At 45.6% G+C, this 25,301-nt stretch overlaps 4 protein-coding genes across 4 annotated transcripts; 1 reads left to right on the top strand and 3 right to left on the bottom strand.

Moving 5' to 3' along the window:
• Positions 1-2,689: 2,689 nt before the first annotated feature.
• On the bottom strand, positions 2,690-3,627 carry ATNIH1004_001854 (uncharacterized protein; the record flags this gene model as incomplete). Its single annotated transcript, XM_033566549.1, has 3 exons — positions 2,690-3,100; positions 3,150-3,321; positions 3,350-3,627. The coding sequence occupies 3 exons, from the start codon at positions 3,625-3,627 to the stop codon at positions 2,690-2,692; spliced, it is 861 nt and encodes a 286-aa protein (XP_033420751.1).
• A 6,564-nt stretch (positions 3,628-10,191) lies between these two features.
• On the top strand, positions 10,192-11,540 carry CTS1 (glycoside hydrolase family 18 protein; the record flags this gene model as incomplete). The annotated part of the gene is made up of 7 exons (XM_033566548.1): positions 10,192-10,233; positions 10,289-10,380; positions 10,443-10,642; positions 10,696-10,728; positions 10,784-10,830; positions 10,881-10,923; positions 11,005-11,540. The coding sequence occupies 7 exons, from the start codon at positions 10,192-10,194 to the stop codon at positions 11,538-11,540; spliced, it is 993 nt and encodes a 330-aa protein (XP_033420750.1).
• Positions 11,541-15,329: 3,789 nt separating this feature from the next.
• On the bottom strand, positions 15,330-16,012 carry ATNIH1004_001852 (uncharacterized protein; the record flags this gene model as incomplete). The annotated part of the gene is made up of 3 exons (XM_033566547.1): positions 15,330-15,461; positions 15,521-15,596; positions 15,651-16,012. The coding sequence occupies 3 exons, from the start codon at positions 16,010-16,012 to the stop codon at positions 15,330-15,332; spliced, it is 570 nt and encodes a 189-aa protein (XP_033420749.1).
• A 4,434-nt stretch (positions 16,013-20,446) lies between these two features.
• ATNIH1004_001851 (uncharacterized protein) lies at positions 20,447-24,937 on the bottom strand (the record flags this gene model as incomplete). Its single annotated transcript, XM_033566546.1, has 5 exons — positions 20,447-21,609; positions 21,769-23,734; positions 23,814-23,875; positions 23,990-24,680; positions 24,767-24,937. 5 exons carry the CDS (start codon positions 24,935-24,937, stop codon positions 20,447-20,449), a joined length of 4,053 nt encoding a protein of 1,350 aa, XP_033420748.1.
• Between the last annotated feature and the right edge of the window lie 364 nt (positions 24,938-25,301).

Here is a 25,301-nt window from a genome sequence, read left to right as displayed (position 1 = left end):
TCTCTGGGGATCTGTCCGAACTAGCAATCATGCAGGATCAATTCCGGCAGATATCCATCCAAGATTTCAACCAGATGATCAAGAATATTGAGGTTCCCGAAGAGTCTATGTCGCCACCAAGCCAACAAGAAGAGCAAGTAGTTGGATATTTTGATTCTTTAGACTTTCTGGTGGATATGGCACAATCAGCTATGGATTTGGCGGAAGAAATAGGTCAGAAAGATGCTGAAGACCTAGTCTATCCAACACCACCGGAGACGCCAGAATATCTACAACCAGCTTCGCTATTAGCTATTGGTTCCCCAGCTAGATCTAATCAAGAATCATCGCACTTAGCTGCATGGAAAGCATCGTTTTTGGCTGCACCATTAATTCAACCGAAACGACCCGGAGAGAGAACAACCAAGGCACAATCAGAACGATTACTTCGACAACCTGAAAAGGATTTGCACCACAGAGATTTGCCACCTAAGCCAGTCCACCACAGAGATCTTATTAATCATCCACTTGGCGAACAGTTCAAGCAGGCTGAAAAAGATCATCTTAAGGGACATGAGGATATGTGTACATGGCAAGAAATAAGCCGGCATAATCCTAAATGCAAAGGCAGGCAAATCCTGGATTGCAAATGGGTGTACGCGTACAAGTTTGACCAGAAAGGAAGACTGCAAAAGTGCAAGGCCCGTCTGGTTGTACGCGGCGACCAACAAGAAAGGAAAACAGAAGATCTTTATGCTTCAACACTGGCTATACAATCATTCCGAATCCTAATGGCTACAGCTGCAAGATTTGACTTGGAATTGGTGCAATATGACATTACCAATGCCTTTGTCTATGCAGATATCGATGAGGATGTCTTTATGCAGATGCCACCAGGATACCAAAAGCCAGGTATAATCCTGAAGCTTAAAAGGGCCCTGTTTGGACTGAGGCAATCACCATTGCTATGGCAAAAGCACTTCAAGAAATCCCTTCAAGACCTAGGATTTAATCCTATTCCTCATGAACCATGTTGCATGATTAAAAATGGTATTCTAGTATTCTTCTATGTTGACGACATAATCTTTGCATACCAAAAGGGCTGCAAGAATCAAGAGATACTGGACCAAATTGTTAATCAGCTCCAAAACCAGTACAAGATGACTGGCGGAGATAAACTGCAGTGGTTTCTTGGTATAGAGATAATCCGGGATCGGGAGAAAAGAATTATATGGCTAAGTCAATCCTCTTATATAGAGAAGATTGCTAACCTAGCGGATTCAAGAACCTCAGATACTGTCCCAATAACCAGAGATGAGCTTATTATCTACACCGGACAAGCCACACGCCAAAGTATTCAGAGATATCAGAAGAAGAACGGTTCCTTAATGTACACAGCAGTCACCACACGACCAGACATAGCCTTTGCAGTGTCCAAATTATCCCGCTTTCTTACCAATCCAAGCGACGAACACCATGCTGCGGCTGACCGCGTCCTTTTATACCTTAAACGAACGAAAGACCTAGCGCTGCAACTGGGGGTGGAGATGACTTCATCCTGTACAGCGATGCTTCGTTTGCGGATAACAAGGAGGATCGAAAGAGTTCGCAAGGATATATAATGCAGTTGTTTGGAGGAGTAGTAGGATGGAGGGCCAACAAGCAGGCAACGGTGACTACTTCTACCACTGAGGCAGAGCTTCTAGCGTTGTCCCACGCAGCTGGAGAAGGAATATTCATCAGCAGACTGCTTAAAGAGCTTGGAGTTCAACTGGATAAGAGAAAGAAGGACCAACGGATTCAAATCTTCTGTGACAATCTCCAAACAATCCGGCTTGTGCATAAAGATATAAACCGACTTCAGACAAGGCTTCGACACGTGGATATCCATAATCATTGGCTCAGGCAGGAAGCTCTGGAAGGAAGAATCCAAGTCAGCTACACACCAACAGACAAGATGCTGGCAGATGGACTCACTAAAAGCACTGCCACGGCAGAAATTCGAGCCGTTTGTGGATCAGCTAGGACTTCGGGACATCTCTGGAGTCAAAAGGATTGATGGAAACACTGAACGGATATGACTGAATGTCAGATTCGACCCGGAATAGCTTCAAGGTTGCTGAAATTGGAAGGAAAGGTTCGAATCTGAGGGGGTGTGTCAAATAATATGGCCGTTGGTGGACCAGAATCATGTGACTGGATCGGGGTAAAACCCCCGTGGAGCACACAACAAAATAATCAATCAAGAATAACCAAGAAGAATAATCAAGAAGAGCCCAACCAGCTCAATTCATTCAAATAAGACCTTTTCACCAATCGTACTCTATTTCCTCTTCGGGATTAGCCGTATATCTGACAGGATCTAGCTATCGCGCTTCCGAGCGCTCCTAACACTATCTTCCCCTCCAAGAGGCTTCGCCCTCGAAGCCTTAAAGACTGTAGTATGAATATATGCGTTATGATGGGTAATGTGTTATAGATTCCAATCCCTTGAGTCCTTCCCATAATGGTTTGTGCGGTTGATCGATGTTTGGTACGATGTCTTGGAGCTTGGGTGAGTGTAGGTGTGTTTTCGCAGGTAGTCGCTCCATGGCAACAGTTCTGCTTCATTCACTGCAGTTTTTCGCCCGTTTGAGCTTAGTTCTGTTGTTGACGCTGAGCTTTTTGCTTCCTCTCTCTCTCTTCTTTTTTTTCTTCTCCTCTTCTCTTCTCAAACCACCAAACTTCTTGCGGTACGTGCGCACTCTTCTGCCTCAGCTAATAAGGGTAACGGCTCCTCCAGCGCTTTCTCGCATGTTTTGAGCTTACTAATATGGGTGTTTTCGCAGATGGCTCGCCGCAAAGCTTCGTCGCCTCCATCGGGAGAATCCGCCCCACGACGCCGTCGCCTTCTCCGTGGAGTTCGTCCTCGTTCATCCTCTGAAGACGATGTCGTTTTCACACCTGCGCCCCGCTCGGTTTCGCCGGAATGGGAGGGATTTCCATCCTCTCCTGCTTCGGCGGAGCCGGACGGAGTCGAATCGCCCTCTCCGGACGTGTCTGGTAAGTCCGGTGCGTTTATGTAAGGTAATATTGCTAATTTGTGCGAAAGTTTCATCGCCCCCTTTGTCTCCATCGGCGGCTTCGGTCGTCCAGGTGCAGACTACCCCTGCGCCGGTCCATGTTGATACGAATGGTTTGCCTTTGGCCCAGGGGTAGTCCCTGGTGCCACCGTTGCCTTGTTCGTTTGGAGCGAGATGCTGCGTCAGCGTGTGTTTTCTTGCCAGGTCGTTTAAACTGTGTTTATTGTACTGGCCAGCGACACCCTTTGTGTCGCTCCGGAGGTTGCCGCTGGTCCTTTGGCTGTTTCTATGGTTACTGAACATCGCACGTTTGTTGGACTTCCCCAGTCTCGTCGCCCTGCTGCGCAGGAGAGGGCGGCTGGGCTGGTAAGGGAGTATAGACGTGCGGTTCGAAAACCTCGAATACCACGCGTGGATAGCAGTACATCTGTGCCTGTCCCTGAACGCACTCCATCGCATTCGCCCATGGCTCCCGTTCCTGCGACTCCCAGTCGCCTGGGTCGTTTTGTTGATGCGGTCCTTTCCCCTTCAAGGGTTGAGTTGTCTCTTTGGGTGGGAGGTCGGTGTTATTGGGCCGTTGCGCCATCTTGTCTTAGTTAAATAGAATGCTATTTTCCTTTAGCCATGTAGCGCGTACGTCGTCGGGTAACAGGTGCTGTATTAGTAAGCCAGATGTCCAGGGCTTCAGTGTCTTCGACGTGCGATCTTGGTTCCCAGGTATCGTCATCAGGTGGATAGCCCTTCCATCGCACCAAATAGCTTATGTTACCACTCTTGTCGCGTTTTTCCTCCAGAATTTGATCACTTCCCACTCCTCTTCGCCATTAATTGGTATTGGCGGGGTCGGCTCCATTGACCCGGTCGTTCATGGTATGGCTCCAACAAAGACACGTGGAAAACGGGATGCAGACGGCGATATTTTGGTGGTAGCTGAAGCTTGTACGATTGGTTTCCCCATGCATCAATAATGGAAAATGGGCCTAGCTGGCGGTGGTCTAATTTCGCATTAGGTCGCACTGTAGAGACATTCTTCGCCCGTAGCATGACTTGATCACCAATCTTGAATTGTCTGTCGATCCGACGCTTATTATATTGCCTTGCCATGGCTTTTTGCGCCTTTTCAAGCGCATCCTTGACCAAGGATCGCTTTTCCTTGAGCTGTGTTGCGCGCTCCAACGCTGCTGGCGCATGGCCAGTGGGATCAGGATCGACATTGATTCTCAGGCTAGGGACGAAGCCCATCAATGCTTCATGTGGGCTTGTCTTTGTGGATGAATGAATCGCAGCATTATATGTAACTTGTGCCATTGGCAGCCAGTCAACCCAATCATCTTGCAAGAAACTCGCATAGGCTCGCAGGTAATACTCTAATGTTTGGTTTTGGCGTTCTGTCTGACCATCTGTCTGCGGATGAAACGCAGTAGACAGTTTCCGCTTCGATCCTAGGCAATAGCACAGTGTCGACCAGTAGCTACTGGTAAACAGCGAGCCCCTGTCCGACACCCATCGCTTTGGATTACCAAACATGGGTACCACCTTTTGATAAACCAAATGTGCGAGTTCTGGCGCCGAGATATCCTTATTGCAAGGAATATAAAGTGCGAACACGAGTAGTGTCATCCACAACCACTAATATCGCATCATAACTCTCTGTGCCCCCTGGGCTGGCAGATATACTCGGTGAACTGGGCGGTAGTCCAGTAATAAAATCAAGAGTCAGCACTTCCCCAGGCTGCTCTGGCACCGGCAAAGGCTCCAGCTTGCCATAAGGTGCGTGTCTATGCACTTGAATACGAGTAGTGACAAATATCGCAGGTTTTCACATAATCCAGCACATCACGACGCATACCATGCCAATAGTATTTGCGTTCGACGGCTTCCAAGGTGCGTTTTCCTCTAAAATGTCCTCCCTGAGGATATCATGATTTGCTTTCAAATTTCATGTGTTACCGCAGGAATTCTGGGACATAAACGCGACCTTGGTACCTGAGTAGGCCATTTTTGCCAATTCCCCAGGCCGGACTGCCATAGTCCCCCAGCTTGCGATCAACTTTTCGCTTAATATCGCGTACCTCGCGATTCTCTTGGTGCAATTTGCACAAATAGTCCACCATGGACTCCTCAATGCTGGAGTAAGCTGATTCGGATCCAATAACCTTGCGGACATAGATCCGTGGCACCCAGGTGTCTAGAATTCTGGTAACGCCGGCAGCACAGTCCTCATCCACGGGTGCGTTCTTATCCACGTGGGCATGCATACTCCCCATGGAGATATGCGCATCAGAGCTCATTTTATTTAATTGTTTGGACCCGCCTTCGGTGTCCAGCGCCATTATTCCCGCCCATGCGGTTTTTAACTCATTGGGTGCGTCATCCCAATGACTCTTGCCCATGGCCAATTTCAACTTTGATCGCAATGTGGGAAGCAGTGACGCATCACTTACTTTATCTGCGCTCGGCAGATAATCTGGCCTTCTACTTGGCGCATCTGCAGGGTTCTTTACCCCAGGTCGGTGCTCAATATGAAAATCGAACGCGCTCAGCAACTCGACCCATCTCGCCTGACGTCCATTAAGCCGCTTCAATGTGGGCCGCATGAAACCGCTTAGGTTGGCATGGTCAGACTTCACCACTATTGGCTCCCCGCTCCCTTCGAGGTAATGTCGCCAAACTTTGAATGCTTAATGATCGCTAACAACTCTTGGTCATGCGTATCATACCTGCGTTCAGAATCGGTCATCTTTCGTGAGAAAAATGCCACAGGATGCCACTCGTTATCATCCTGTAATTGGGAGATTATCGCACTTATAGCGAAACCAGACGCATCTGTCTCTACCCTGACCTATTCCTAGGGTCATAATGAGATAGCAATGGTGCGCTCGAAAACGCACTTTTTAGTTTATTAAACGCAACTCTTGCGTCCTCAGGCAGCTCAAGGCGCTGGTTCAAGAACCATTGCCTTTTGCTCCTCCCCCCTTGCTCCCCTCGGGTGAGCTGGGTCAGCGGCAATGCAATGCGGGAATAACCCTCAATAAAACGCCTGTAAAAATTTGCAAATCCCAGGAATATCATGATCTCTCGCACGGTTGTTGGCTCCGGCCAAGCCTGGATGGTAGCCACACGGCTTTCCTCCATCTGAATGCCCGAAGGCGTGATGATAAATCCCAGGTATTCCACACTTTTCACATGAAATGAGCATTTGCTCAGCTTGGCGTATAGCCCGAATTGTCGCAGTCTCTCCAAAACTGCGGTAACATGCTCAACATGTTCCTCCTCACTCTGCGAGTATATAAGAATGTCATCCAGATAAACAACACAGCAATGGTCTAGTAGGTTGCTTAATGCGCGATTAATATAGGACTGGAACGTAGCTGGGGCGTTGGCTAGCCCGAATGGCATGACAGTGTATTCGAAGTGACCATATCTTGTGCGAAATGCAGTTTTCCATTCATCCCCTTTTTAATTCGGATGCGGTGATACGCGTCTCTCAGGTCAAGTTTGGTATATATCTTAGCGCCAGCCAAGCGATCCATAGTCTCGCTAACAAGTGGTAAGGGGTAACGATTTTTGACAGTAATCTCGTTCAAACCGCGGTAATCCACACAGAGTCGCAGTGTTCCGTCGGACTTCGGTACAAAGATAATAGGTGCGCCAGCTGGGCTTTTCGAGGGACGAATCCATCCCTTTTCTAGCGCTGCTTCAATATATCTGCGCAGAACTGCGAGCTCACTTTCGGACAAGGGGTAAATTGGTCGGTATGGGGTTCCTTTCCCGGTTGTATATCAATTGCATGGTCGTGGTCTGCATGCGCAGGTAGAATCCCTGCATTTTCCTCCGAAAAGACATCTTCGAACTCCTTGTAGATTGCGGGTATTCGCACTCCTTCGCCGATTGTCGCAGAACCCACACGGATTTCGACCTGGTTATTTTCGGTTGTGGATACGTACGCTGCGTAGACTTGTTTTCCCTCTCTTAAAGTGCGATTCACCTCTGCTTCGTTGATTATCTCGACTTCTTTCTCCGGAGGTATTTTCCGGTATTCCCATGTTCCTAGTTCCCAGTCGACGTTTGGGTTCGCCTCTCTCAACCAAGGGTATCCTAGAATCGCATCATAATGGTCCATATCAACCACATCGAATGTTCTTTCAATCGTTCTACGAACACCGTGGCAATCTTGGGTGGTTGCCCTCAGCCTGTAGCGTCCGTAGCAACGGATGCGGTGACCATCTAGGGCCACTATCCTCCGCGGGCCTATTGCAGGCTCCGGGAGGTGCGCATCTGCGAACCTTCGGCTGATAAGAAGGGCTTGACACCCCGAGTCGATTAACGCACAAGTTGGAATAGTGCGCTCTTGTGCTTGCAGCTCAACCATAGTCTCAATGGCATTATCTTTTGGATTTTCTTCCTCTAGGCCCAGAGCCGCAGCTGCTCGCATCACTGGGCCACCTAGTTTTTGCCTGGTTGTCGTCCCTTCTCGCACGTTTGGGACATTGAGGCGCAATATGTCCCTTTTCTCCGCAGACATAGCATTCAATATCAGGGTTATGCGACTGCTGTCGCTTATGACCTTGGGACCTATTAGAGTTTCCTCTAAAGGCGCGATTGTTGCCTCTCCATGGCTTGTCTGGGCCCCGTTGACTGGAAGGTTGTTGTCTTTCCGTGTTGCCTGGGGTCGTCGTCCGGTGTCGCATAGCTAAGCTGTGTTGGCTTCTCCTATTCTTCGCTTGCGATATTTCCTTGCGTCGACCCGGTATGGAATCTTCAATTGTTTGGAGGTGGGCGATATAGCCTTCATATGTCTCTGGTTCGTTGGGGTATTTAAGCGCTTCATGTCGCAGGTCTTGCTTGACTCTTGTCCGGAGGTGATCCTTTCGTTGATTTTCTGTGTATGCTTCTGGGAGCTGAACTTCCCATTGGTTAAGGTAAGCTGCGAATTCCCGACGTTTTGGTGATCCTGTTGTCTGGCGTCATGGTAGCGTTGGCTCGCATCTCTTCGCAGGTTAACAGGGTCGTTTAATTGGCGTAGTAGAAATTTGCGAAAGTCCTCCCAGGTAGGTTTATCGGCGACTTCCTCCTCGTGTTGCCTCCATAGGCGGATAAATGTTGCGCATAGATGTGCCGTACCTTCCACCACTTTCGTCGTATCATTAGTAAAGTAGTAGCGATTTCGTTCGAAAATGGGTTTCCATGCGTGCGATAAATGTCTGATATTCCTGCATGTTCTTTCCCATGTATTCCGAGACATGTGCTGGGGGTGCTGGCGGTTTCAATGCATGCGTGGGCTCTGGCATAGGCTGGGGTGCGGTTTCTTGTGGTATTCCATGGTCGGGTGTGCTTATATTGGATTCTGGCCGCGAAATTGTTGCACTTCGGTTTTCTTGGATGCGTTTCTCATAATCGATAAGCTCTTGCAATGCCCTCCTTTTATTTTCCATGCGTAATCTCTTGAGTTCCTGCTTTTGTTGGCGTATCTGGTCCCGGAGTTCGGCAAATTCATTATCCGATGAAGAATCGTTTGTTGTTGTGGACCCAGTAGCCCCTTTCGAGGGCTATCGCCTTGCAACACAGCTGTTTCCTCAACTGTTTCTTCAGCTGGGCCCGGATTCATCGAAGCATCAGGTTGTGCTTGGATAGATGCGGTATTCTCTGAGACGGGGTTGACAGAATTCTCGGTGTTTCGGGTGACTTGGGAGCCAGCACGCTGCACGCGTCGAGGTGCCATAGTGCTCCTTTCAGCGGGTTACCGTTGGGGTGAGCGATTAGAACTGTTATGCGTGGGGGTCGGTAACGAGCTGAATGGGGCGCTACGGTGCGAAAGGGAGTGTCTATATAGGAGAGAAGATAGAGCCACGTATATTGCAGAACTAATCGCTGGCCTTCAAGAGTTCAGGCCCGCGGGTGCGAATATAAACACTTCGCACCTGACTAAGCATCTTAGCTAAGGATCTAGCTATCGCGCTTCCGAGCGCTCCTAACAACGTGCTCCGCCCTGCTGGATCCGAGTGCCAGTCCTCTTTCCATCATTTCAAGGTTAGGGTTCATGACAGGATGTCAACCTTGCGGAACATAATCCATGTCACGAACACCTGCCTACTAAGGCTTAAAGTACAACTCTGGAACAAATAAAGAAAAATAATTTTGCTGAAATACCCTGGGGGGTAGTGTATTCCACCACCACCTACGTAACCTGCACATGTATCTTCTCTTGTTATCCCACACCATAAACTACCACCTTCTATATAACCAACAACTTAGAGTCCCAAACCCCAAACTTTAAGGCAATTATTTAAATCCTACGTTTAAAAAAGCTATATACAAAGACGTTTCAATAAATTTCTACTATATAATATATTATTAGTGTTTAGAGACATTGTATTCGCCAAACATGCGTAAATAACAGTAATATAGTTTGATTACTTAGTAATTTATCCATCCTTTTTGGGTGAGTTATACAGACAATTGGGTTTGGCGGGAAATTATTTTATTCCCGCGGCGGGACTGAAGGGGTACCCAATGGGAGTCCCACGGGAATATAGGAGTTGGGAATAGAGGTAAAATTTTGCTACTCACGCGGGCTTTGGAGAGGTCTAATGGAATCTAGAGCAGCCACAGCCCATGGGATACTCCCTCAGTGGGTACAAGAATTAAAGGTTGTTACCAAACGCAGCAGGCTCTTCTCACCCCTTTGTTAGTCGTTAAGAGGTAGATGCCTGCTATTTTTTTTTTCTTCTTTCCCTGATTTTTTACTGTCTGGAGAGCACTATATCCAGCATGTGAATAAGTTTAACTAAAAAACTTTTATACAGTGGTACCACCAGAATCTTGCCTTGAGCCATGGTAACCTTATATACACCTCTCGGCAACGGTCAGACAGTGCTGCGAAGTATACAAGCGAAGGTTTTTATTTTCTATAATAGCTACAGCACCTATACGGTGCATGTAATAATGTAACAGTCATAGATACGTTAACAAACAGGCAGAGCCCTTGGGGTGTGATCTTATAGCAACAGAGTAAGATTCCGCAAGACATTTTTAAAGGATAGCTCTCTGCGAGGAACCTTGTTTTCTTACTATATTCTTCCCAAATTAATCTTGCTATCTGCGTTGCCTTACAAGTGCCCCACCAATTCGGTTGTTTTCTTCAGACACCATGCCCTCTGGAAAAGAAGTTGCTGCTTACTATGCAAGCTGGGTTTGTTATTATTTCCCCAAGTTTACAATCCTTGTAGTGACTGAATATTATATAGTCTCAGTGGTCCTGGCCTGTTAGCAAGCTGCCCGCAGACAAGTTGACATTAGTCCTCTATGCCTTTGCTGATGTCGGCACCGATGGAAAAGTGTACGTAATACAGTCTAAAAGTGTTTAACCCCTCTCACGAGTCTGCCTCACGTATCGTCTAGTAAAGCACCTAATAATGATTTTGACAAGCCTGCGAGGGAACTATCTGAGCTTAAGAAAAAGCACTCTCAGCTTAAGGTTATTCTTTCCATCGGGGGCGACGCGTATTCGGCGAACTTTCGGGTCGTCGTGGGAGACGCGAACAAGCGAAAGACCTTTGCGCAAACCGCAACAGAACTTGCACAGAAATATAGCTTTGATGGTCCGCAATTATCGAATTCGCTCTGCTTTCGCTCTTCTCTGACGTAATTGCAGGAATTGATGTTAACTGGGAGTTCCCCATGAGCGGTATGTGAGCGTGTCTAAAGAACGTGGCATGGGAAAACCTAATGCATCCGAGCAGTGGAGGACGGGAAGAATTTGACTTTACTCCTGAAAGTGTCGCAAGGTGTGGGCTTCTTAACACCACTTTTTCCAGCGCTGGAATTAACTTCATGTAGAAGCTTGGCGCCGAGGCCATCATAACTGCCGCCACTACTCCCAGTACGTCTCATCAGCGCAATGTCTTTAATCTACTGCTCTTTATATATGATCTAGTCTAACAGCTGTAACTATACAAACTAGATGAACAATGGTACGAGTATCTGGACTTCACTGGCATGAATGATGTGGTGGTATTCTACAACCTGATGGCGTACAACTTTGCGGGCAGTTGGAATAAAACTGCTGGCCATGCCTCCAATCTTCACGAAGATAGCGGGAGTGGCGCAACTTTCCTCAGCGTTGACAGAGTTGTACAAAATTATAAAGGTAAAGGAGTGGGTGCCTCAAAGATCTTGCTTGGAATCCCATTATACGGGGTGGTTTTCGAGGGAACCGATGGTCCTGGTAAGCCATTCACGAGAGTCTCGACTGATCATCCATCCTACAAAGATCTTCCAAAGAGAGGTGCCAGAGAGGATTACTCTGATAAAGCAGGTGCATCGTGGAGCTACGATACAAGCAAAAGAGAGATGATCTCATATGACACCTCGAAAGAGGTTGAAGAGAAATGCAAATATGTTAAGGACAATGGTCTTGGTGGTGGGTTTTCCTGGGATGCCGGTAAGGATAAGCAGGGCGAGGGCAACGCGGTTGTTATCTTTGCGAAAGCGTTGTAAGAGGAGCATATCCTAAAGTGACTAAAAGTGATGACTAGCAAATGGGTATTCGTGTATCAACCAGGGTGGGCAACAATAAGTTCCCGCACCGATTAATCGCTTAATTATTAATTATCGGTCTTAGCAATAATCTATCAATTATCTATTAATAATTGGCAGATTCTCACTGCCTATACTATCTATATTGCTATAAACAGTTTTCTTGGTTTCTTCTTTATCTTCTTTATATTCTTTTATATTATCATATAAAAATAGATTCTAATGCAGATTTATCTAATCTTTTACTTTTACCCACGGTAGACTCATGTGAAACGCAGTTAAAAAGGGGGAAAACAGCCACAGCGCAGCTAATATAGTCTTATACATGTCCAGCACAAGATGGGGAGGCCTAATTTAATAAAAACACCTTATTATTATTATTATTATTATTATTATTATTATTATTATTATTATTCCATATTATAGAGCATTTTTCAGTCAGAGACTATGCATGCTCTACCTACCACCCCTGGGTGGTAGGATTTGAACTAACAAACAGATACGTACATAGTGGGTAAAATCAAATATGAATAAGCAGTATGACATTCTAGGAGTGGGGGGGACCTTCTAAAAGGGGTTAAACCATGTGAAATTCCAATTCTTTTTTTTCTTTTTAAAGAGATAGGGCAAATTTCGGTCTTTTTTGTCTAGGGTCTCTATAGACCCTTTTCTAATGTCTCTAAATGCCTGGCACTGAAATATAGGTGGTGCGGAGTTTGGCGCTTGTCACTGTAGCACGATGTGCATATATCACTATCATAGTTAGCGTGACGGCCAAGCAATTTGATGAAATTGGTGCTATCTCAACGAAAATTTCATGCGTAGGGAGGAGAAAGAAAGGTGGCGAGGGGGCGGTGCGGAGAAATAAATAAAACTAGATACAAACAATGCAAACAGACCATGTGCAACGTCACATTAAAGATGAGAAAGAGAATAGGGGAGATAGGGGAGCCCTGTGGGATCCCTGTTAATATAGGGATAAGATTACTAACATAGCCGGGCAACTGGATGCGCGTCTACCGATTCGAGAGAAATAATTTAAGCTAATTCGCGAAGAAACCTAGTCGTACTATGCACAAGTTGTGAAGTAGTTAAATATAGGAGATACTATTAAAGGTACCTGCTATATCTAAGAGGAGTATGCTTACCTTCTTCTTGCTCCTTTATATTATAAAGATGTTGTTAAAAAGCAGCTAAATTAGGTGGTTAACTAAGATACCCTTTTAACCACCTAGGTGGCCCCTAGGGAGCAGGTTGTGCTCCTCCAGGGCATAGGCGATTCTGGTTGCTACTACTGCTTTAAGGATCTTACCTAGGGTGTTTAGGAGGGCGATAGAATAGTAGGATTTAGGAATATAGTAGTCCCTGGGGGGGCCGCCTTTTATAATATAACTGTTGTTAACTGTTAAAAATACTCCGGATTATGGCCTACCTTTAGGCAGGTATTAAAGATCCTTGTTAGCACCTCTACGAAGGAGGTTAGCTCTCCTAGCCAATGCTATACTTTGTTAGGGATCCCGTCCGGTCCAGGTGCCTTGTCCAGAGGTGCTTGTTAAATACACTTTAGCACCTTTTGTTGCTGGAGGTCCGGGAGGTTAATTTGCTAAGGTAGTTAAGCCGTACCAATATTAAAGAGATCTACAGGGGGGTGGTAAGGGAAAGAACACCCTCCGGAATACCTCGACTTTCTGTTCTACGGTCTCTGCTGTCCCTGTGCCGGGGCCAGCGTCTGTATCTGTTTTTAGTGTGGGTATAAAACCTCCGCGGGCCTCCCTGTTCCTGCACCACTTGGCCACACGCCACATGCCTCGAGGGCCCGCGTTAGTGGCCTTGCAGACCCAGGTTTGGTGGCCCTGCCGCAGGGCTCGTGCTATAACCTTTTTTTTACAGTTCCGGACTTTTGCATACTTAGCCCAGGCCACAGAGGCTGCGTTGTGTATATAAATATTTACAGATTTATATTAATTTACTTTAGCTTGTATATATTTGTGTTAAAACTTGTAAGTAATCTTAACTATCTCGCGGTATTCCAGAGTAAAGTAGGGGTTCACCCACCAGCTGGGCTTTGCCCACAGTGTGGATGTAGCAATTCCTTGACAAACTATTTTAATAAGGTAGTTTATTACAAGTTTAATCTACTATTTTATTTTTAGTACAAAGGCTTTATTGTTTAGGTTAAGATTTATAAAGGCCTGCAAGTCCTTAACATTGTATACTTTCCAGTTGCAGTGTTACTACGCCTCGGGGGTAGCTATATAGATATCGAGTAAAGTATAAATAAAAAGATAGTTAGAGTCTGCAAACTCCGAGGCCTATTAATTCCATAGCTTCATGGAAACCGAGCCCCCTAAAGCTTCCCAAGCAGACCTGGTCTACCATTATCAAGCTAAAGCTAGGGCATGGTTATTTTAGATCCTCTCTAGTTCAAATACCTAACTATGATAGTGATATATGCACATCGTGCCGCAGCGACAAGCGCCAAACTCCGCACCACCTACTTTTTCAGTGCCAGGCATTTAGAGACATTAGAAAAGGGTCTATAGAGACCCTAGGCAAAAAAGACCGAAATCTGCCTTATCTGTTTACAAAGAAAGCAGGGCAAGAACAACTGGTCAAATTCCTGAAGGAAACCGGGATCGCCACTAGAAAGTGGCTCCTGGATCCCTAAAACAAAAAATCAAAAACAAAAGAAAAAAGGAAAAAGAGCAAAAAGAATTGGAATTTCGCATAGTTTAACCCCTTTTATAAGGTCCTCCCCACTCCTAGAATGTCATACTGCTTATTCATGTTCGATTTTACCCACTATGTACGTATCTGTTTGTTAGTTCAAATCCTACCACCCAGGGGTGGTAGGTAGAGCATGCATAGTCTCTGACTGAAAAATGCTCTATAATATGGAAGAATAATAATAATAATAATAAAATAATAATAATAATAATCCATCTTTTTAATGTATCCTCTTCAAGATTGGATAGCTTTCGTCCATTTGCGTCTATTTCTTTGCGAGAGGTTATTCCTAGAAATCGACGTTGAAACTTTCGAATAGGCACAACAAATGTTCTAGCACAGGCAGCTTTTGATGTAAATTGGCCATTATTCCATGCTTCAATAGCCATTTTCATTCTTTCATCCTCTGAAATAGACGTCATTTTAATAATATTGATAAGAAAAGGCTTCAAAATATAAAGATATTGAGCTTCTAAAGGTTGGGGGGAAGAAGCGGTGAGCGGCGCGACATTCGGTGTCTTGCGACATTCGGTGTCCGATAACGTTATTTGGATAAGGATTATTCATCCATTAATTCGAATTAGATTTTATTCTTGCCAAGCCTGATAGGGAACCGCTTAGTAGGCTCGGTTGGTTGAGATACTGCGATTCCTGTTGTTTCCACTGAATAACATCTACTTCCTAGTTAGGCTAGTTGGCCTGTAGCTGATAGAATAGCTCCCTGCGCCCCGTTTCCCCTGAATTTCACAACATTTTGAATACAGCTAATAGTCTCTCTTCCCTGCTTGAGTTGACCACGTTGCTACAAAACTTTATAAACCCCACTGGGGAGCTGGATAACAACCAACTTTATCACTAGTAGTTAACAATTTTATTGCTCGGATGGTTTCATAGAAAATCACATAGAGATACTACGACAAACGTGGAAGCCTCTGCATTTGCACTAGGGAAATGGGAAAAAAACCAGTATCCCTGGAATACGAAAAAACCCATATCAAGGCTTCGTGCAAAGGCCATGCTTTCCTAGACTGTCAGGGGGCTGAATGTGATCCTACCAGGCTTCACGCCAGTCAAGTGGAAATTTGGCCTGTATAACACAATGTATGCGAGAAGTTTCTTGTAGTTATCAGGCGCGTAGATGTTCATAACGAGAGTCTATATTAATTATCAGTTAGATTTATATACAGCCAGTGAACCAGTATTTCATTCCTTACATTTTCATCGTGTTTGAACATTTCCGCCTTTTGGGTTCCCTGCAAGTCATCTGTATCATTGTATTTAATGAAGCCGCTGACTTTTCGGTTAGTTGTGCAGGGATTCAACTGCAGGGTATAAAGAACATACCGGAGGTCATACTGTCCTGTTCCAAAGTACCCTCCTCTAAATAGTCCCTTCGCATACAAGGAGAGTTCCCCAATGGTAATATCCACAGTTGCTTCATTAATATTAAGTTTGATAACGGCTTCGTCCACTGGAGATTCATTACTCAAGTCTTCCGATGGTGGATATGAGCCCCATTGCTTGAGAATGTTGGTAAGAGCTTCGCGGCCACCGGGTTGTCTCAGCTCCTCGTCAAAAGCATCCCTGATTCGAGACTCAGGAACATTATAGTGGCCCTGAGCGAAAGCAGACTTACGAAACACGTCGTAGAGGTCATCCCCTTTCTCTACGCGTGCAGGGCCAGCTTTCATCGATGCGGTTGCCATACTGAGTTGTGTGTACAATAAGTACAATAATAAGATACTAAATAGTTTGTTTTGGTTTAGCTTAGTCGGATGGAGGAATGAAGTAAGAATGAGACGAGAGAAACCCAGCCCTTTATATGTTCCAATTAAGTATCAACAGCGTTGTAAGTACTGTGGTCAAAGGTGTTAACGTCAGAACGTGTCAAGGCTATCATCCAGATTGCCTAGTGTGGTAACAACCATAACGTAAACCCTGGTTCGTTGACGTCAGGTAATACCCATATAACGTAAAAGTGCAACAGTCAGCTTTAGCTACTTTTGTATAATATACATGTTTCAATGTACGTCACGCTTAAAGTTCGCGAGACACTCCATTTTTTACTGGTTCTACAAAAGCAAGTGACATCTTCCTTTTCCAGCCTAACAGGCCGGGGCCCGCCGCCGCGCGCGGGTGCGATAAACACTTCGCACCTGACTAAGCATCTGTCAAATAAATGGCCGGTGGCGTCGACTCGGAAAGCGGGTCCCGCCACGCGACCAGGTGGAATTTCATAATACCCCTAGTATGTAAAATATTTAAATAACGGTTAATCCCTTGAATTTCACCCACTAATTTTATCTTCTTATTCCAAACGTAATCGGCCACCGAGCTGGGCGGTCCCCCACCAAGCTACGCGCTTACCACGAAGTTATTCAAAATATTATTATCTCCAACCACAGAGCCATGGCCGATAGTTCAAAAGAAGGCCGTTTGCAATTGGTTATAGATGCTTATAGGCGCGGCCTTTTTAAATCTAAAACTACTGCAGCTAAGGCATTTGATGTCCCCCCAAGCACCTTGATGACTCGTTTGAATGGCACTACCTCTCGCAAGGAATCAGTTGCTAATAGCCGAAAATTAACAAATACAGAAGAATCAACTCTTATCTCATGGATTATTGATATGGATCGTCGTGGCCTACCTCCCCGGATTAGGCTTGTCATCGATAATCGGCAAAATATTCACCGCCTATTTACCGCCTCCTGATAATCATAAGCAGCTTCATGTTTATACCGCTCTTTCGCAATTCTGGTAAATTATAGTAGTAGTAGTAGTAGTAGTAGTAGTAGTATTTATTAACCTGTCCTAGCTTACATGTGAATGTTGCCATGCAGGATTGCGCTGACACAGTTAGTGCTGGGGAAGCCACACCTGGCGGCTGGCCATCCCAGAGTTCGCAGCTGGCCCTAAGAAAAGGATATAGCTAAACAAGCAACACAAACAAAAAATTTAATAACTGTTAACCCCGGGTGTCAACACCACCGAATATCGCGGCGTCCTTAGAGCCGCGGTATTACTACTTAACCCCTAACAGCACTTGTACCTCTCCATCTGCAGTATCCCCTTCCATCCTGCCTTAGGCTGCACTGTAGATCCCACTGCGTCTCTAATATCTATTAACCCTGTGGCCACTGGCTTGGCCCCCCCAACAGCTTCTGTATATCTCCGCACCGTTATCTGGTCTGCTCGGCGGCCACAGGTGTCCTGGTCTGGCGTCCGCTGGTGTGAGCTCGCTTCAGGCAACAGCCCAATGTCCTTATTAGTTATTTTATGCTGGCTAAGACAGACGTCTTGCCCTGCGCTTGGTTGGTAACCCCTGTTACTGCAGAGTCTACTGCTTGAAACTGCCCGAGCAGGCCTATTTTTATCATAAAATCCGCCACTATCACGCTCAGTGTTGTTTTTAATAAGTCAATGTGGATTCAATCAATATTGAATATTGCTAATATAATATTGACTATTGACAATATTATTATCAATATTTCTTGGCAATATGAAATTGTGACTGGTGTTAAACCTCATCAAAATACTTCTGTTGTGGAATTCAGGGGAAGTGGTGCGCAGGGAGCTACAGGCCAACTAGCCTAACTAGGAAGTAGATGTTATTCAGTGGAAACACCAGGAATTGCAGTATCTTAACCAACTGAGCCTCCTAAGCAGTTCCCTATATTCTCATTGTGGTGTTCAACTATCTAAAGGATTCAGGGGTTAAATCGGTCGTTAGATACTTCGCACCGCGAAGTCAGAGGGATTATAGTGTTTTCGTAACAACTTCGGCTCCCTTTCCTTCTTCGCTCCCTTCTCTATCTGCGCTCTTTCTGCTGCGCTCCCTCACTTTCATGGGGAAAGGGGGTACTACCGTGTCCTTGGCGCGTCTCACCACGCGCCTCACGACGCGTTTCGCCTCGCGTTCCGCCTCGTGTTCCAATGCTAATGAGAAATATCAGAATGAGGATTAAGCTGTTAGCAGAGGTCTATATCTAGATTTTACAATCATGGCATCTAGGCCGAGACTCTGAAAATGCCAAGCTCCACCTAATAGCAGCAGCTTATATCTAGGCTTTATAATCATGGCGCCTAGGCCGAAGCTCTGAAAATGCCTAGCATCGGGAATCATTAATACTGGCTTACAGGACAGACGCGGTGTCGGTTATATAGGTGCTTTATAAATGTATATTAGCTTAACGTGTATCGCCATTAGTAGTAGCTTATATCTAGGTTTTATAATAGTGGCACCTAGGCCGAAGCTCATAAAATGCAATGGGGCAGACTACCTACCACATTCATGCTAAACCCGGGGGAATTCTCCATTGACCAATCAAGGTTTTTGGATTGGAACGAGAAATCTAGATTACTAGATGCAGAAGACCCGGAATACCACCCTAGAGAGAGAAAGAGAAAATACCCTAGCCAGTTAATCCGACTGCTAGCACTATTCTCCTTTAAGACGTGGAAAGGCACCTTTCAGACGCTAGATCAAATCTTACCACCCTGGTCCCAAACACTGAGCCAAATGATAGATATAGATATCTCTAACAAACCAAAAGAGCAAGCAGCCCAGGAACACAAGACGCTAATATCTCAATGGCTTGCTAATAGAGATAACCACAAAATTATCTTCTATTCAGATGGATCCCAGCTGCAGAGTGGTCAAAACGGAGCAGGAATCTTCCTCCTAGAGAATAATCCTCAAAATCAAAAGGCTTGGGCGTGGAATCTAGGTCATGAATACGAGGTCTATGATGCGGAGTTATTTGCTATCCAAAAAGCATTAAAACAAGCATTTAAGGCTATTTAAATTCCAACTTTAGATATCTACATCTTTTCGGACAGTCAAGCAGCCCTAAAAAGGCTTTAATTAGCAGACACCAGCTATGAACCATACCAAAGAATCTTTAAATAGGTAACTAGAACTAAGGATAAGAATATCAATATTTATATCCAACGGGTTCCTGGCCACCAGGGAATTTTTGGTAATGCCAAAGCTGACGAAGCAGCGAAATATGGCGCAGAATGGACAAGTAAATATTAAAATGTCCATTTCAGTTAGCCATCTAAACAGAGCTCAAGCGAAATGCCTTGAGGATTGGGATAAGCATGGGAAAATGCTAGGAAAAGTATCAATATAGGGGCTTTAATTCCATAGCTTTATAGAAACCAAGCCCCCTAAAGCTTCCCAAGCAGACCTGGTCAACCATTATCCAGCTAAAGCTAGGGCATGGGTATTTTAGATCCTATCTAGTTCGAACACCTAACTACGATAGCGATATATGCACATCGTGCGTCAGCAACAAGCGCTAAACTCCGCACCACCTACGTTTTCAGTGCCAGGCATTCAGGGATATTAGAAAAGGGTCTATAGAGACCCTAGACAAAAAAGACTGAAATTTGCCTTATCTGTTTACGAAGAAAGCAGGGCAAGAACAACTGGTCAAATTCCTGAAGGAAACCGGAATTGCCACTAGGAAGTGGCTCCTGGATCCATAAAGAAAACAAAAACAAAAGAAAAAAAGGAAAAAAGCAAAAAGAATTGGAATTTCACATGGTTTAACCCCTTTTATAAGGTCCCCCCTACTCCTAGAATGTCATACTGCTTATTTATGTTTGATTCAACCCACTATGTACGTATCTGTTTGTTAGTTCAAATCCTACCACCCAGGGGTGGTAGGTAGAGCATGCATAGTCTCTGACTGAAAAATGCTCTATAATATGGAAGAATAATAATAATAATAATAATAATAATCCCATGGGAATTTCGCTTCCCAACGGTCAGCCTAAATGTAGGTATATTAAAAATACTGGATAAATCTATATTAAAATCTATATTTTAGGTAGGATAGTTAATTACAATTTACCAGAATTGTAAAAGAGTGGTATAAATATAAAGCTGCTTATAATTATTAGGAGGCAGTAAATAGGCGGTGAATATTTTGCTGATTATCAATGATTTTATTATCGTTGATAGTTAACGATTATTGTCGATTGTTATTGATAGGGAACTTATCGATGACAAGCCTGCGTCATAGGCTTCCAAGTAGCACTGGCACGGATACCCCTTGGATTAGAGAGAGATTGAATACACGAGCTCTTCGTGCTTCTAGTCCTCTGATCGTATAGGAGCAACTCCCGTATCTCTACTCTCTAACAATTGACTGGCGGAGCTGCATATATCCTTCCACTGATGTGTACGGGCCATCCTCGAACTTTGGCTTGGTCCCTGCACCTGCTATCCCAAGCGGCATGAAGCAACTATCCTCCCTGTCCCCATCCAATATTTCACTATACGGCTGAAGCCACGTCCAGTCCGCTGCTCCCATCTTCGGCAGACTGATCGCGTCCGGTATAATAGCTTCTGGGTCCTTAATCCTGGTCTCCTTTGTTAGGAGATAGTGCTTGTTGAAGCTGGGGACGTCCTTTGTAACAGACAAAGGGCCGAAATGGAAGAAGGCAGTCATGCGGGACAAAGCCTCTTGCCACGTCCACTCGGGAATCTTCAGCGCTTGGATAGGGAGAATACTTGTGTACCCGTGCACGGGGCGGAAAGGATCCACGATGGCTCCAAATGTGTTATTGGCAAGCATTCTGTTTCGCTCACGTTCCATAAATTTAGCATCTTTTTTAACTGGGTCGATGTAGAATGGCTCCAAAGAAGGAAAATTGTTTGGCTTGATCTCGATAAGGGGCGTTTTTGTGTCAGCCTTTGGATTAATACCAAAGAAGGTATAACAATTCTCGAGGTTAAGATAGCTTTCCTTCGTCTGTTGCTTAAGAGGCAGAGTCTTGAAGTAACCCACAAGCCCATCGTAGGAGCGATTCTTGTCACCCAGTTTTAGAGGGAAACTGTACTGATCTCCACGGGTACTTCCAGGGTCTTGTAGCAGTTTCCGCACTGGCTTGACCGTATGGACCCCGGATTGACTCACGTATTCATTCGTGCCCAACTCCAGACTCCAACCCATATTCACTAGGGCTAGTGGACGACCGATGATGCTGTTGAGGAACTGGGCATATGAGTCCGGCGCCGCGGCGGCATAGTCCATTGCCCCCCCAATCATATCCAAGATTGCGGCGAGATAGTCCCGACTCTTCGCCATCCGGTCAATCAGATAATCGAGCTGGTTAGTTCCCTTGGATACATCATCTGTATTCTTGAATGGAAGCCATTTCTCCGACTTTGTGGCACCGGTGTCCCCTGCCACCCGTACCTCCCGGTAGAAGGTACCGTCTTCGTGGAAGAATTGGATGGCCTGGTCCAGGTAGTTGTAAACCAGCCAGCCCCAGATGGGCTTGTCCCACTCTATTCGAAAATACACAATGTATTAACTAAGTATTCAGAGATATGGAGGGGTAGCAGTTGGTAATGAGCAACTATTCAATAGTAGTATGGGGAGATTTTATGCAGAGGGGGCTCTCAGAGAGTCAGATGGCCAATGGAAAAACAGAAGACCCTACATACCGTTTTGCGGAATCCACTCCCCACTTGAATCCATAATTACAAAGGACGAGTTGACTCTTGCCAGCTGGTTAATATGAGGTGGTATCTGGGCGTAGTGGCTTCCTTGCTGTCTTTCCAGGGGCTTCTCTACAATGTTTGGCGTGCCGTTAGCCAGGCTTTGCGGCCCAAAAAACTCGCTCAGACAGGGCCGGAGGTTCTGAGGAGCTGCGTCCCAACGAGGATCCAGGGCGTGAATGACCTGCCCGAACTTGTCGATAACGTTGAGCTTGGTGATCTTGAACTGGCCGTGCGTTACAGGTTTGAAAGGGCTGTCCTTTGTCTCCGTAGATACAGGCACCAGACCTGCGTATGGTGTGAGATCCGTCTCGGTTCCCATGTACACGACCCTATCATCAAGGAAGCCTGCTTCTTTACTAGTGGCCTCTTTGATATATTCAAGTTTACCACCAGGTTGTCGGAAAGTTGGCTTTATATGCGTTCCTTGGCTCATTGTCAAAAGATGATCATGAAAGCCAGAGAGAGGAGAGGACAGAAAAGCGAGTTTGCCAACATCTTGTAGAAGAACTTCGGGATCCATGTCCCCGAGTGCCTTCTTGAGCTCTTCCTCAGGCGTCTGGTCGATCATCTGCTTGACTTGTGCGTATAACGACAGTGAAGCTTGGGGCAGGATCAGGACACGACCAGAAAGGATCCGTATGTTCTGCTTCAGCTTCGGGGTGACACTGGGGTTCCACTCATCCTTGCCATATAGGGGGTCTTTGCTTTTGATTCCATAACTCAACTTCGTTGAACCTTGCCCACAAGATTTCCGCTCTTCCAGAGACCATTCCATGTAGTCAATATGGCCATACTCAGCCTCCCACTCCAGAAACAAGGGGAAAAAAGGTTGTGTATCATCCCATCCATCGCGCCGGGTAGAATATCTTGGATCTGTGTCATGGTAGAGTGGCTTTAATGTGCCAGGAGGCGCCGGTTTCGGGTGAATTTGATCAACAGTCAGCTCGATGAATTCTTCAGTGAGCGCCGCAGCCGTCTCCTGTATCGACTTAGGGAGTTTATCAATGCCCACTCCATTTCGAACCTCACCCAATTTGTCTCTGCTCTTCCATGCAATTATGTCGGTGTTGACACGAACGAATAATGGATCAAGCCAGTCATGAGGCCATGCAGACTGGATGTGCCCAACCAGCAGAGTTGGGTCTTGCTGAGTATGGAAATTTGGATGGACGCTGGGAGCAATGATTTTATTATCTATAAGGCCTTTCAATTCTTCATCTTTCAAGAGATATTGCTTCCTATCCCGAGATTGTTGGCGAGCTGTGTGAATGGCATCCTTATCCTTCATCATGCTATTCACTTCGCTCTTAATCTTGCCTGTCAAGGCTTCTTTCTGATCACTCTCCGCCGGTATTCCACTGCTGACAAATGACCACCAAACAGAGAAGAGATCCCACTGAAGACGCTGCTCAGTGCGATCGAGCGAGTCTAGGCGAACTTGTTCCCGGTTAAGGCAGGCAAGTTTGTCCACAATGGTGTCTTCTGGCTTTACTGTGGGTTTTTTATAGTCAGGAGCACTGGCAATGTGGTACCTTGTACCACCCGGAAAGTTATCAAAATTAAAATTATAGAGAATGTCTTCTGCCTGCTCCTGGCCGTCAACAGTGTCCTCCTGAACAAGCAGATGCTTCTGGATGTTTTCGATTGCCTTCATGACGTTCTTAATGCGGTCGTCCTGCTCGTCTTCCTGGTGGGCTTTCACGTATGCCAGTAGTGAGTCCAATGGTGTTGTTCCAATGGCTACCGGCATCATATCTTGCAATTGCTTGGATAGCTTGTCAGCTGGGATATTTTTGGGTCTCTTGCAGACGTCCCATTTGACGCTATACATGGCACCGTGGCAAATTGTATGGCCCGAGTTAGACTCTTCAGACCACTTTGTCGCATCATTGGAATTTTGGCTCAGACACTATGAGCATGATCGATCAGCTATAAGAATCAAAACTATATTTTAATATTCCTTAACTTCATCAGTGGATAAGCTATACCATATTGTAACGCTTCAGACGTTGAGACCTGGTGGCTTTATTGTCTTCGATATAGAATGGGTCTATGATGATGTGTCAATACATGGACATGGTGGATGATCTCAGATCCTTTCCAACACAGATTGCTTCCCACCAGTAGAGAGGGAGGAGTGAGTGTGCTGTCACAGATTACGTACCCTGATCAATTAGGGCATGCCATCCTATTACATAGTAGTCGGCTGTTGCGCTTTCAAGATACATGCTACTCTTCCTGGGCCCATACTTGAAATTGTCCAACATGCTGAAAACGTTGGTGTTGTGTTGCTGAAAGTCTGGGAAGAGCATGTTTCCTCCATGAAGCACTGTGAGCGGCGCCCGCTTTTCATTAAGCTCCGTCCATTCACCCACTGGCGTCTTCGACCCGATAAATATCTCAGCTTGTTCCCCAATTCTTACCGCTTCCCCAACAGGTGCACTTATAAATGGCGACACGTCAACTTGGAGGTCCTTATCCTTGGGCATACGCGCGACATTACTCTGCTTGTCGCTCTCGATCACCCAGGCCTCATATTCCGGTAAACCGCTAGACTTGTAGTCCGGAAAACTCTTTTGCAAATGCCTAATGACCAACCATCTGTTTGGGACTGGACGATACTGAGGTGCTGTCTTATCCTGACCCCCGTCAACGTCGGGAAGCCCTTCTTCTCCGCGATTGATTTCGCGCTCTTCCGTTGCTGCTACTCCTGCTCGGTAGACATGTGGTAACATCCAGTGAAGATATACTCCCTGGCGGTGAGAGTAAGTTTCCCCGGTATCGATGTTGGTAAGGCGTGAGTTATATCTATTTTGGAACGAATTATGAATGTCGACATGAGGCAGGATATCACTCTGGAGTACACAATCATCAGCCATCCGTGTGGACAAAGCAAACCAGAGTGAAGGTCACTAGTGCCTGGAAGTTGCACATCCCATACCTGAATGAGTGAGTCATGAAGCCTGAGAAATGTATAGTTGGGCTGCGTGATGGGAGCAATCTTGGCTCGTGCTTCATCAGCATCAGGGCCTCCACTACACACTTCACCATTAAACACAAAGGCATCCAGCTTCATGGGTGCACTAAGTGTGCTGTTTAATTCGCTAGTCATTTTTATTAGTTAGTTTTAGTCTTATTTTCTGCTTTTCTCTGTCTCTCTCTTTCCTTTTTTTTTTCTTTTTTCTTTTCTTTTCTTCTTTTTCCTCCTTGTTGAAATTAAGCTTCGGATTTATTCCGGCCGTTTCAAAACACAATAATAACTTGTTAATGCGTTGTGATAGAGGGGCAATTGAATGTACGTTGATCTCGGCGAAATTTATCGTTCGAGTAACTTTGGCCCAAGAGCTATGCCGTGGGATAGATTAGCCCCAGCAACGAAGAGATTGAAAGCAAGTTACTATTACCTCCTACGCACGCACTTCGACTTCCTTTGTAGCTGTAACCCCTCATGTACGTAGATATAGACACTGAGGTTG

The sequence above is a fragment of the Aspergillus tanneri genome (genome assembly GCF_003426965.1).
Source record: "Aspergillus tanneri strain NIH1004 chromosome Unknown AapTan_10_pilon_pilon_pilon, whole genome shotgun sequence".
Classification (NCBI taxonomy): Eukaryota; Fungi; Ascomycota; class Eurotiomycetes; order Eurotiales; family Aspergillaceae; genus Aspergillus; species Aspergillus tanneri.
This window is presented reverse-complemented; position numbering and strand designations above follow the sequence as displayed.